Source organism: Solanum tuberosum, unplaced genomic scaffold, assembly GCF_000226075.1.
Source record: "Solanum tuberosum cultivar DM 1-3 516 R44 unplaced genomic scaffold, SolTub_3.0 scf00244, whole genome shotgun sequence".
NCBI classification, from domain to species: domain Eukaryota; kingdom Viridiplantae; phylum Streptophyta; class Magnoliopsida; order Solanales; family Solanaceae; genus Solanum; species Solanum tuberosum.
The window spans coordinates 862,108-875,088 of record NW_006239181.1 but is presented as its reverse complement, the minus strand read 5'-3'; the positions used below and the strand labels follow the sequence as shown (position 1 = coordinate 875,088).

Below are 12,981 nucleotides of genomic sequence, written 5' to 3'. Positions count from 1 at the left end.
TATTCATGGAGTTTATGACCACTAATTTGGATTCACGCGACTTAAAATCCTATTTAGATTTTATTTTTTTTATATTCAAAAATTCCCCACCTAGTGGGATTTCACTGGGCATGTTGTTGTTGTTGTTGTTGTTGTATATTCAAAAATAGAATTCGAAATTTTTAATTAAAGAAGAAATAATCTTACACGGTTGCACCATATCATTTGATGCCAATCATTATAATTAAATTTGCTTCCCACCAAATAAGGCCCTTAACAGAACGAACGCAGTGGCGGACCCAGGATTTTCGTTCAGGGGGTTCGAAAAATAAAAGTATAAACGTGTATATATAAGCCAACAAAACAAGATTTCAAGAAAGTAGTAGTATTTAGTTTTAGTGGCGGACCCTTGAATTTTTTTGGGTTTAAAACCACACTTTTAGCATGTTTTATAAAATAAAAAACAAAAAAAAACGTGAAAACGGAACTGAAACCTTAAAAAAAAACAAAAAAAAACTGAAATTGAAAAAGAAAAAAATAAAACGCTACTGCAGGGATTCGATCCCTCAACTTGAGACTTAATTTTCAAGGAAAATACCACTAGGCTATCTCTTTCTCCTTGTCATTGAGGGGGTTCAAAATATATATATCCAAAATAAATACAGAAAATTACCTTATATATACAGTGTAATTTTTTGCCGAGGGGGTTCGGGTGAACCCCCTGGAACCAACGTGGGTCCGCCCCTGAACGAACGGATATTGAATATCAAATAAATACTCCCTCTATCCCAATTTATATGACTTACTTTTTTTTTAGTCCGTCTAAAAAAAATGACACATTTCTATATTAAGTAATAATTTAACTATAAAATGTATATTTTACTCTTAATAAAATGATTTACAGTCACATAAATTTCTATCATTTATTTTGGACCACAAATTTTAAAAGTCTTTATTTTTTTCTTAAATTCCGTACCAAATCAAAGTACCTCACATCAAATGAGACGGAGGGAGTAATAAAAAAAAGCAAAGACCGTATATATAGTAGTAGTATATAAAATGATTTTTGTTATTCAAAACATTGAACGAAGATGTTGGCATGTTGACCATTCTACAGGGAGGCGTGGGGTTGCTCAGTTTGTCCATTTTTTCTTATCCTACGCATCTAACTTGTCTCATTTCCCCTTACACTCTGTCTCTGCTCTTTTCACTCACTGTGCCAAAAAAAAAAAAGAGAAAGGAGGAGCCGTTTTCATCACAACAGCTTTATTTTCTGCTAATCTTCTTCTGAAACAGAAGGTTTCACTTTCTGGGGTTCCTCAATAGCCTAAAGAAAAGATTTTTATTCTAAGCATGTGCTTCTCTCTAGTGTACAAATGATTCTACTTTTTTCACTGTCCCAAAAAAAAAAAGAATCTTGAAAACTCAAGATTCAGTCAATCCCCTTTTCTTTCTTTCCTTTTTCATCTTCCTATAGTCAGTTCTAGCTGTTTTTATTGAACAGTAGCACATTGCGTGAAAGTTAAAGGTATTGCTGTTCCTATTTTCTTTGTTTGAGAGTGGTTTCTTGTGTAAAGTTTGTCATAATTGAACACAGCTCAGGGTATTACTGTTCATTGCTATTTTCTTGTTTCTGATATTTTTGCATGAAAATGTGAGGGTTTTTTTTTCCTTTCTTTTTGGGGACAAGGAGGTGTGAGTGATGTGGTGGGTAGAAGGGTCAGTGTTTTTTTTTTTTCCAATTAATGTGTAGATAATGTTTGATAGAAGCCAAAGTATGTGAATCACATTCAGCAGAGTGTGAGAAAAAGGTGAAGAAATTCAAGAAAGGATTTTTTTTTGAAGGAGGATTGTTAGCTCAAGTAGAGAAATGAATGATAGTTTAGCCATAACAGCATCATCATTGGCCATTACTGAGAAAAAGCCTCAAAGGCCTGGGGGTTGTGTGGGTATTTTCTTTCAACTCTTTGATTGGAACCGTAGATTTGCCAAGAAGAAGCTGTTTCCAAAGAAACTGCTTTCACCAGGTCAGCTACTATATTCTACTCATTTTTTAAACAAGAATGGTTACTTTTTGCTAGAGGGGTAAATTATTTCTTTGTTTGTGTTGTATTCTTATAGCTCGCTTGAAACAAGCTTCAAAAAAGTTTGGAGGGGATGAGAAGCAGCCAAAGCATCGTTTGGTACTCATTTCTTGAACAATACTGCTACATTTAACTTTGTTTTTTTTAGTGTCTCAGCTGTGAGCCTGATAAAGTTTCTGTTCTTATTGTTTTTAGATTGCTAATGAGAACAGTGGGGGTTTTCCAAATGCAAAGAACAATGGAATGAGCAGTAGACGTTGTGAAAGCAAGCGCGAAATGAAAGCACCAAGTTTGGTTGCTAGGCTCATGGGTTTGGAATCAATGCCAGCAGGACCAGGTAGTAAGGCCAAAAAGGCTTCAGCTTCTGAAATTGGGAGCAATGTGGCGGAGAAACTTGATGCTCGGCCTGGCGGATCTGATAAAGAAGATATGGATTGTGAGAAGGCTGAAATAAAGCGTGAATTGAGGCCTCAAAAGCTTCAGAAGATAGGGGTGAGTGAGAGAGTTCCAGTCAGCAGATTTAGTGCTGAAGCATTGCAGTTGAGGACTGTATTGTCAAGGCCAAGGAAACATCAGCCTAAACTGGTTTCTCCAGTTAAAAGTCCTAGAAATGTCTCTGGTAGAAATGCATCTAGGTTGATTGGGGCTGCAACTAGGATTTTGGAACCTGGTTTGCAAAAGAGTAGGGCGAAATGTGCTCTCACTTATCCTAAATATTTTTCTCCTTTGGAAGATAAAGCAGATTTAGCACTGCATCATTTGGAAGGCTCGAATCCTTACGTGGATTCAAAGACTTTGAAAGTGAGAGTATCTGTGCCTTCATGTAAAAATTGTGGTTATATGCTTCATAGTAAGAACGGTACACCAAATGTGGAAGAACGCCCATCATCTGTCTTGTCACCTGTCTCTAGTTACTCTGAACCTTCTTGTCAAGGTCCAGGAAGAAATATGCCAAGGTTGCCCATTTTCAGCAGCAGGGATCAATTAGAGGGAGTTTCTGAGGGTTCGTCCTCAGACGCCAATGCTGAAATAGATGATGTATCATACTGTGCAGAACTCATATTGGGCAAGCGACCTATTAGCAGAAGTCGAATAGAGATGCATGGCACCCACCAAGGGAGCAATGTGAAAAAGGATGCATCATGTGTCACTCATGTGCTTAACCAGAAGCAAAATCAAACATCTCAGAATAGAGAGAGGGGTTTTATGAAGTCTAAGCCAAGTAGTTTGCAGAGCAACAGAGTTTTAGCAGCTGCAGAATCTATGAATAATACCAAAAATTTTGTTGCACAGAACAGAAGGTTAGGTGCATCTACCCGATTGAGGATGCCAGCCACAGCCGACGGCTGCAAGTTTGAAACTGAAAGAAAACCTTATTCAAGGAGAAGTGATTCCCTCTCTCCGGTGCGGAAGAAGAGATTGATGAATGTCTCTAGACAAGGTGAAAGTTCTAGTTTTGTGAATGCGAATTTGGGAAGAGAATCAAGTCCTTATTCTGACAAAACAAGTAGAAAAGATGTTGTTTACCCAATTTGTTCCGTTAATAGTCACTCCGCTAAACCCAAGTTGCCATGTTTGCGAGAGAGTGGTGCAACCAATGATAGTTCTGAGGGAAGTAATGTTGTTTCGTTTACTTTTAAATCTGCAATGAAGCAGAAAGCTGGCATTCATGCAGAAGTCACAAAAAGGAAGTCTCAAAATAGCTCAAGTTTTGATGCTACTTCAGGGAGATCCTTCTTTAATGGTAATGATGAAACAGCATGCTTGCAGAAATCCTTTCCTTTGAAAGGAGACATTTTAGGAGCACTTTTGGAGCAAAAGCTAAAGGAATTGACTAGTGAAGAAGAGTTCGCAGAAGGAGGTGCTGCACCTAGAAAAAGCACTGCGACAATCCTTCAGGAGCTAATAACTGCTTTGAATGCTGAGAGACAATTTCATCTGGATAGTTTGCCTGTTAGACCTACCAGAAAAGAAGATTTGTGTGATGATGGTGACGTGTCTTCAAGAAGTACTTGCATGATTTTCCAGGTAACCATTGCTTAAATGTTAACTATCTGAAATTGCAATGAATGAAATGTTTTCCTTTTTAAAGCTGGAGCGACATAAATATCTACGATTTCTTAAGAGGGGTAAACAGCTTTGGACTTGTGGATAATTCATAACATACATTTGAAGGATCTTTCTTCCCATTCGTTTTCCATTAGAAATGAGAAGTGCATATTCCACATACACTATTTAACTGTTTTTGGCTTCTCTTATGATAAGGGTTTAATTTTATATAAGAAGAACAACAGTTAGATAGTGCATCAAAAGTTACAGATTGTGCAAATTTAATATCATCTCTATCAGGGAATCTACATCATTTACTATGACCAGGTTGCACCAAAAAGCTAGCAAATACATCTGTACTAAGCTATGCATATTTCTTCTTAAGGCGATGTATGCATCTGTGCTCAAAGCTAGAATATCAACTGCTTTTGGCTTCTTAGTAAATGTGAAACACTTACGACTGTTGGAACTGCACTATTAGTGGTCAGGAACTAGCATTTCTAATGGTCTTACTTTCTTAATGCATAAAAGCCAGTTTATCAGTCTTTCCGTTAAGTACATATACCCGGGTTAGGCACCTGATTTATGATAGTAATTTAGCAGCTGCCTCGTAAAATTTTGACACCCAAGGTCAAATGAAACCTTTTTCGGTTGTCATTATGTAGGCTAGGCTTCTGAGTTTTGAGAAGGCCTTTTCTTCTTTCCTCACTCAGCCAAAGAGGTTTAGTTATTGAACTATTCAACATTTTTCCCCTCAATAATTTCTTTCCTTGCTCTTTAAGTGCATGAAAATTTTTAAATGCTCTTGTTTCGGTTATAAACCGAGTTATCAGTCTGAATCTTATTATTGCTTTTGAATTTGTGCTCAGGCCACACCAGATTCAGCAACTGATTTAGTTGGGAATTCACTTGATAATGATCACCTTAGTCCAGGATGTGTTCTTGAAGCTACCTTTTCAACTGACAGCTACCTCTCCAGCAGTCCCAATAGTAGCTCAAGTATGGTCCTTCATACACATTTTACTATTTGCATACTTCCTTTCTTTCTCTCAAAACACATAAAAATGAAAAAAGGACAACTCTGAATTTGGATTTCATGCATACATGCTTCTAATGTATATGCTTGTGTACCTCCAGAGGACAAAGTGCTTGCTGAATCCGTGGACTCTATTTATGATGAACCACTCTTTCCAGAACCTGATAGAGATCTTTCGGATTGTGTGACCTCATTATTCACCAGGAGGAGTTGCAGAGCACTGATCACAGACCATGTTAACAACATTTCTGGAGTGCTAAGCAAGATTGATCAGTTAAAAGGAAGCAAACTCGGTTACGCAAATGAGGTCATTTTGAATACTGAACTCATACTTGGAACTACACCTGAACAACAGGCTTTACCTGTAGACGATGGGTTATCCGTGAGCCATTTTCTCCTCAATGAACTTGAAATGCTATCAAGTCTTCTATGGATGACTTTTGGTCAGTTGCTTGGCTGTAATGATCCCAAACAGATGAATCAGCTTAAAGGATTTGCCTTTGATTGTCTATTAGAGTATCTAGACTCAAAATTTGGTCGATACTCTGATTCTGGTTTCAGAATCTGGTCTAAACTACCATCAAGCATGACTAAAGAGATTCTGATTGCTGATATTATTGAAGAGGTCAAAGAGTGGACAGAATTTGTTGGGTTGATCCCCGACGAGCTAATAGAATGGGACATGAGCCATGCTTTGGGTAAATGGACCGATTTTGAGATTGAAGAATTTGAATGTGGCACTGAAGTTGGTAGGCATATTCTCCAAGTATTAGTAGATGAAGTTGTTTTGGACCTCTACAGTTCTAGCTAAATTTGGATGGAACTGTTTGTAGCTCCTCTTTTTGAGAGTTTGTAGTAAGCCTATCAGTGTTCTCATGTGATACTCTGGCCTCAATAATTTCAAGCAAAGTATTTTGTACAAATCATATATTCTGCATCTTATATTCCTATTTATTCATGAATGAGCATCTTATATTCCTCTTTTTGAGAGTTTGTAGTAAGCCTATCAGTGTTCTCATGTGATAACTCTGGCCTCAATAATTTCAAGCAAAGTATTTTGTACAAATCATATATTCTGCGTCTTATATTCCTATTTATTCATGAATGAGCATTTAAGAACAGTACCAATTGACAGGCACAAAATGAAAAATGGTTGAAATGTAAGAACAATTAGAAGGGATACAAAAATGGATGCAATAAGAAAAAATCTATTATTATGATATTCAATGTTCATCAATCCATAACCAAATTACTTTCTATAGTTCCCATTCGGTTACAATGAATCAGTCTGATTCAAACCCATTGCTCTATACAACTCTTAGCCAAATTTGAAAAATAAATATTCTTTAAGGAAAACAAAAAGGAAATCAAAAACCAATCTTTCATCAAGCAAATAAAAAAAAGAACGGCAGCCGATGCACTAACCTCCCACTATGTGCGGGGTTTCTGGAAAGGACCAAACCACAAGGGTCTATGGTATCAATTTTACCAATTACACCAAAGCACCCTTTCCGAGCAAATTAAAGAATCAAAACCCCTAAGAGAAAACAAGAAAAAAGAATTCATAATTGTCTGTTTCCAAGAACAGTCTTTGCAGCAACTCTGTTAGTTCTTCCTACTCTGTTTTCTCCATTAATGGCACTCCTTGCCACAGAAGCCAATCCCTTCAGTTCATCAACATTAGCATAACTCTTCCTAGTCATCAAACCCCCAATCCTCTTATCCCCTGAATTCACCGATTTGCTACCTCCAATACTCCCAACACCCCCATAAAACTTCCCAGTTTTCGAACCAGCCGGAGGCGGCGTAGCCGACTTCTCCTTCAAAGTCGGCAGCATAGTAGGTGGCGGCTTCCGATTCTCCTTCCTCAATGCTGATGAAAAATCAGGCACTGATTGAGCCAAAATCGATGACCCTTTTGTCCTCTTAGGTGGTGTTACCAAACTCCCCTGAAATTTCACCTGTTTCTTCGGCGGAGTAACAACAAACTCCTCTTGGAATACCAATTCCTCTTCCTCTTCAGGAATTGATTGTATCATGTGCTTTATTCGCAATTTCTTTTCTCTAAGATCAGCATAAGCTTTGTAACGAGGACCCCTCTCCATGAATAAACAATCTGTAGTGAGTTGAAGGAATTGGGGATGATCGGAATTTGAAAATTGAGATAGAATTAGGGACTTGGGGTCTAGTGCGGCGTAGAGAGAATTAAGGGTTTGAGTTTGAATCAGAGATTCATTGTTCCCAGACATGGCGTAGACAATAAATTCTTGTGGAGTTTTGTGTTTGGAGTTAAAGATGATGAGTTCTTGGATTTGATGTAAAATTTTGTTGTTTTTCAAAAGATTTTTGAGTCTCCAACGGTCTGATAATAAACAAGGCAAAAAGGACTAAGTTATAATTTTCTATTGCTTTTGGTTTTCTAACGTTCGTATTGAAAAAAAGGTGGGTCCAAAAGTCTTAACTAAACCCAAAAGATTTAATGATAAAGCACATTTAGGGATTCTATGAATCAAAGGAAAATGAAATTAGCATGATGATTAACGTTGGAATCCTATGCCAAAATTCAAAAATGACAAGGCAAAGAAAAGGACCTTTTCTTCTCATAAAAAATATTTTGCAAATCGGACGGCAATTTCTCAGCGTGCATTCGTGGATATACCAATATTACCACGTTCCCTAGTAACCGTTATCCTTTGGGTACGCATAAAGTAAAAATAACCCTCATTGGGCAAGCCCAGTGCAACGAGCTTGATCTAGAAGACAATTTTTTATGCCTTTTGTTCCAAATTAATGTTTATTTGACATTATTTTCAAGTGATTTCATGAAGGAAAATCAAGTCATCAATAATAGTAATGCAATTAAAGTTGTGATAAATAAAGAGAAATTGTCTTGAAAAGCTTCAAAGACAACAATCAATGGTCATTTGAAGTGCAAAATATTCAAGATTCTCATCAAGTGCATAAGATATTAAACAGTTCCGTCAATGATGGAGTATTAATACTATCTTCTATTAACTATAATAAAGTGGTAAACATGTTAAACCGATCTTATTGTTATCCCTTTTCGATCAATCTAACAGTTCGGTTTTCGATTCGCTATGACTTTCTCGCTCTTATTTAGCATTGAACGGACGATTAGGAATTAATCGTCGTAAGAGAAGGAAAAAAACAAGAATTACATATAAGCCGTGAACACGCATTTTTAACATGTTCAATAACAAATTTGCAAAATGGAATTCTATTCTACATCATGTGTTCTTCTTTCCTTTGAAATAAGTCTATTCTGCAAGTGTTTACAGATGAAACTATAAGCATTAATCTGAGTCCAAAACCTTTCTAAGTAGACCCCAGTGAAACGTTCAACTAGCTAGATTTAAGTTATTACAACTATTGTGTTCTTCCATACATACATTCTCTAGATTCATTACATCAAACTTTGTGATACTTGTATTTCTGACCTATATTAAATCGCGAGATTCTACTGCCAAATCCTTCCAATACTACCGTCCTCATAGCCGCAACTCCCTGATCAAGTGCTGCATCCACCTGTTCGTGTACAATAAGAGAAACATGAAAACTGTTATTGAACATCAAGAGCTCACATTGTTATTCTTGCTTAACTTAATCTTTTTTTTCTGTGGTAGAAGTAATGAAAGGTAAGGAGAAACCAATTGAGAGTTCCTTGCAATACATCATATGCGTAAATACAAGGCAGAGAAATCAATAGCTATATCCAGCACCACCTTATTCTGATGTCTATTTTACAAGAGGAGACGGAGACTAAACAAAGGTATATATATGATAATGAAGTTTAAGAGACAACTTGACCCATCCATTGGAATGCTTTCATGATAAGATAAGATGAATAGTACTTTGACAAGCATCAAGAAGTGCAAGTACCTGTTTCCGCTCTGTATCACTGAATTTTTGTAAAAGATATGCCTTCATGTCCATAGTCCCAGGTGGATTCCCAATGCCTACACAAATACGTGAAAAACATGGCTTTTAGCTCGGGATTTGGTAGAGCAATTTTGTGGTATATGAACACAGTTTCAATTGGTAATTATGTGATTATGCTTCCACAACAAATGATAAGCAGTCAGGAGGTACCTATGCAAAATCGTGGAAAGTCCCGGCGACCATTCAAATGCTCCATCACACTTTTCACCCTGCCGAATAAAAACAGAAATCAAATGAGAATTTTCTATATTCTGCACGGTCAATAGAGATCTTAATAATCTGTCCATTGGAAAAAAAACCAATGAACTAATATTACACACAGTACGATTACAGAGCCAGTGCCATTTAGATTTGACTACTCAAGAACAATACCCATTATGATGGCCATGTCCTCCTTTAGGCTGGAGTCTCAAAATACCATTGGGTAAGCTCATCTCGTCGTAAACCTACAAGGATGAGTACAAAACACTGGAAACTTCAAATCATGGGATAAGAATATTTGGAGCACCACGTACATAGTATTATCCAGTATAGAACACCAACCTCAACCCTAAAAAAAAGGCAAAGATAAACTATCTCCTACAGTTACCGAAAAATGAAGAAAAAAAAAGTCATACCAGAAGGATGTGGCGCAACGGCACCTGATAATATGCTGCAAGCGGTCCAACCTAGTAGGATTAAAAAAAATCATTTGGATGAGGTCCATATTAACCAAAGAGGAATAAAGAGCCCTCCCCTCCCAGAAAGATAAATATCACCCTAAAATGGAAAAGAGAATGGACAGGGAAAAGGATAGAGAGACGAAAGAATTGCTTTGTTACTTTTGTCAATAAAAGCAAGAACTGTAAGAGATGCAACATTACAAAAACTACACATTTAATGAGAGAACGAACAGGGAAAGTAGCACACAAGAGCTAAGGATATACATAGGAAGCGCCTTTCAGATGACATCCTAAGGAACAACCAGATCAAGCTTTTACCAAATTAAAGCATCTATTATATCACATATACATGTAACTGTAATGAACCATCAGCAGCATGATTTCTATCGTTCATGTTTTATCTTGGTTACTTAGCCAACCAGAGGAAATAACTATATCCAACTTTGTGCTATCTTCTAAATAAATGATCTTTATCAAAAGATAAAAATCTTCTAAGTAAAATGACAAACTCACAAGAAAAAATAAGGTCTCAAAAGTTCTAGAAAGGTGTGAAAATATTGAAAACATAAGCAAATTTGTGATTGCTTGAAAAAACTTGCTTTGGAAATTCCTTTCAATTTCTTTTTCCAAATATTGTTTTTCAACCAATATCAAGAAAAAGTTCTCCATCATTTCTCAAAACTGAAAAACTACTTTTGAGTGGCTTTGAAAAGTTATCAGTTTAAAAAAAACAAAAAAACAGAAGAACTTCTCTTTCTTGGTGTTTGGTTGAAATCATTTTTGCAGAAAATTGATTTTTTTTTAATGATTGGAAACCTTCTTCAAAATATTGAAGAAAACTCCACACCATCTCACCCTAGTCAATTACATATGTGAAATACTGAAACACGAAACACCAGAGCAGATAAACAGTTCAAGAGAAAGTAAGTAGAACATAATTGCTTTAAAATCCCTGCCGTTTAGCTAGTTGTGGAATAGTAATATTTAGGAAGTAGAACTATCAGTGAAAAAGCTTTTCTTTTTCATTCTAATCACAATATTTCAAAGAACCAGTCGGTCTGATCAAAATATAGTAAAATGGAAATAAAAACTATGTCTGATTGAATAGTATGTCTGTATAACATTTGCTACCTGATAAGAGGGCTAAACTGCGAATTTTGTTATCAGTTTCAGAAAAATTAGAAGGCAAGTTTCTATGCAAAGGGTCGATATGCAGCAGATGGCATCTGGTTAGCTTGAAGTGTTGGTCCACATCCACCAAGACTTTAATGTTAGGGCAATCAGAGAGTTGATCAAAGAACCTGACATGTTTCAACTCTTTCTAAGCAGAAGATGCACAAGCATAATAGGTAACGTGTGTGTTCATTACAAGTAGAAGCTGATTTAATAAGAGATAACAAGTCCACTGAGTGGAGTTCTACAATGCTGAAAGAACATTATATACAAGGCAGAATAAAAGCTTTGATCCAAATCAAAGGCGACAAGGTTGTTACACAGGTTATCACAAGGGAGTGGGGACAGTCTAAACAAAAGTAATCACTTTATTGTGAAGCAAACACAACAGCTGATCATAGCAACTATCCATGTCAATCGAAATGGAAGAAACATGTGTAAACCAATGATAGAAAAGCGTTTAATGTTGTCTATATGGCCATTAAGTACTCAATACTTTACTTTGAATAACTAATAAAAATAATGGATTATAACACTGAAATACTAAACAACAATAGCGGCTAAATACATACTGATTCTCCACTGAAATTCATGTAGGCCTGAGGCTTTGCCAATACAACAGGTACCTCCCCAATGGAACCTGCACCAAGCCCATCAAAAAGAACCCGTCTAAGCTCAACATTGGTAAGGAGAACACAAATTACAACAAACAGATTCGAATAACCACCTATCCCTATCAAGGCCTTCGACTGTATTGTGTTTAACACTATGCCCTCCTCTTGAGAAACTCTATCAATCATCTCGAAACCAACCTAATTACAAAACCCCATAATCAAGAAACAGCAAAATGCATTATTCAAAATACAAAGTCAGTGAAAAAAGCTCTGCAAATACAAATACACACAAAATTGAACTTCGAAAAAGGGGGGAAATTACATTGTGGCGAGTCCCATGATACTTGTTTCCGGGATTTCCCAATCCGACAATCAACCAAGGAGTGAACTCAACTTTAACCCCATTAGGCTCTGGAAGTGAAGCTAATACTCTAAGCCTTACAGGAGCTAAAGGCTTTTGATAACAAGGGATTCTTGAATGCGATATACAGCAACTTTTGGGGGCATATACTGCATGCAACATTGACCTAAAAACATCATGGGTATTATCAAAAGTTGTAGAATTGAAAGCAAAATCATAAATTGGGGAAGAAAGGGAAAGAAAAAAAAAACTAATCCTTAACATACCTCAATTGGATTGAGCAATATAGGAAGGGAGGATAAGAGTTCTCTCAGCTTTCTAAAGAAAATGATTGGAGCTAAGAAGAAGCGCTGTTGGGCAGAGTGAATTTGCCCGCCACCACCATTTATGTTTCTTGAGAGCTTTGGATAGAGTCATAGAGATGATATTTTACGGATATGGTATAAGTACTCGTTTCGTTTTTAATTTTATTATTATTAGAAATTACTTTGCCTTTCAAAATAATTATCATCTTAAATTATTATTTTTTGTAGTTGTAGTTTAGTAAACCATATATTATACTTATTAATTTTTTAATACACATAATTTTACTAAGTTGACACTTTCTTTTTGGTTTTTCATCTTGTATTCACTAATCACATAAGAGCGTGATTAAATTCGAATTTTCATCGTGAAGTCCCACATGAAAAATAAAACGATTTCGTATCCAGGAAGACTCAAATTCAAGACCTCTTATTAAGGAAAATTGACACTTATGTTAAGACGACTGAATACCTATTAATTTTTATTTTTATTTTATATTGAAATAAGAAATTATAAAGTGGAGAATCGAATCCTTAATAATAAGGTGAAAATTTGAATAATCAACCAATTACAGCAGCTAAATTTTTTTCCAATTAATGATCGTGGTGTTCCTCCAACCAACAACAAATATCATGTAACTATGTTTATCAAAATGAAGTTTTTTTTTCTTTTTTTGATGATCGTAATGTTCCTCCCAACAATAACAAGTATTATGTTTACTACTTTGTTCTCCAAGACTAGGAAAAATGCAAAGAATAAC

At 36.1% G+C, this 12,981-nt stretch overlaps 3 protein-coding genes across 5 annotated transcripts; 1 reads left to right on the top strand and 2 right to left on the bottom strand.

The window, feature by feature from the left end:
• Window positions 1-1,071: 1,071 nt before the first annotated feature.
• Window positions 1,072-6,219, top strand: LOC102589260 (uncharacterized). 2 transcript variants are annotated; one of them, XM_006357786.2, is made up of 6 exons: window positions 1,072-2,006; window positions 2,101-2,162; window positions 2,259-4,091; window positions 4,982-5,111; window positions 5,250-5,997; window positions 6,140-6,219. In XM_006357786.2, exons 1-5 carry the CDS (start codon window positions 1,850-1,852, stop codon window positions 5,957-5,959), a joined length of 2,892 nt encoding a protein of 963 aa, XP_006357848.1. In that variant the 5' UTR covers window positions 1,072-1,849; the 3' UTR covers window positions 5,960-5,997; window positions 6,140-6,219. The 2 variants fall into 2 exon arrangements, with proteins under 2 accessions (XP_006357848.1, XP_006357847.1); XM_006357785.2 differs by lacking the exon at window positions 6,140-6,219 and having other exon boundaries at window positions 5,250-6,136.
• A 119-nt stretch (window positions 6,220-6,338) lies between these two features.
• LOC102588936 (uncharacterized) lies at window positions 6,339-7,516 on the bottom strand. Its single transcript, XM_006357784.2, has one exon. It carries the CDS (start codon window positions 7,395-7,397, stop codon window positions 6,711-6,713), a length of 687 nt encoding a protein of 228 aa, XP_006357846.1. The 5' UTR covers window positions 7,398-7,516; the 3' UTR covers window positions 6,339-6,710.
• A 952-nt stretch (window positions 7,517-8,468) lies between these two features.
• LOC102588394 (chloroplastic group IIB intron splicing facilitator CRS2-B, chloroplastic) lies at window positions 8,469-12,347 on the bottom strand. Of its 2 annotated transcripts, none has more exons than XM_006357782.2 (9): window positions 12,185-12,347; window positions 11,880-12,084; window positions 11,671-11,755; window positions 11,516-11,583; window positions 9,726-9,776; window positions 9,481-9,554; window positions 9,259-9,317; window positions 9,049-9,125; window positions 8,469-8,694 (listed from the first exon to the last, which is right to left on the bottom strand). In XM_006357782.2, exons 2-9 carry the CDS (start codon window positions 12,078-12,080, stop codon window positions 8,578-8,580), a joined length of 732 nt encoding a protein of 243 aa, XP_006357844.1. In that variant the 5' UTR covers window positions 12,081-12,084; window positions 12,185-12,347; the 3' UTR covers window positions 8,469-8,577. The 2 variants fall into 2 exon arrangements, with proteins under 2 accessions (XP_006357844.1, XP_006357845.1); XM_006357783.2 differs by having other exon boundaries at window positions 9,750-9,776.
• Between the last annotated feature and the right edge of the window lie 634 nt (window positions 12,348-12,981).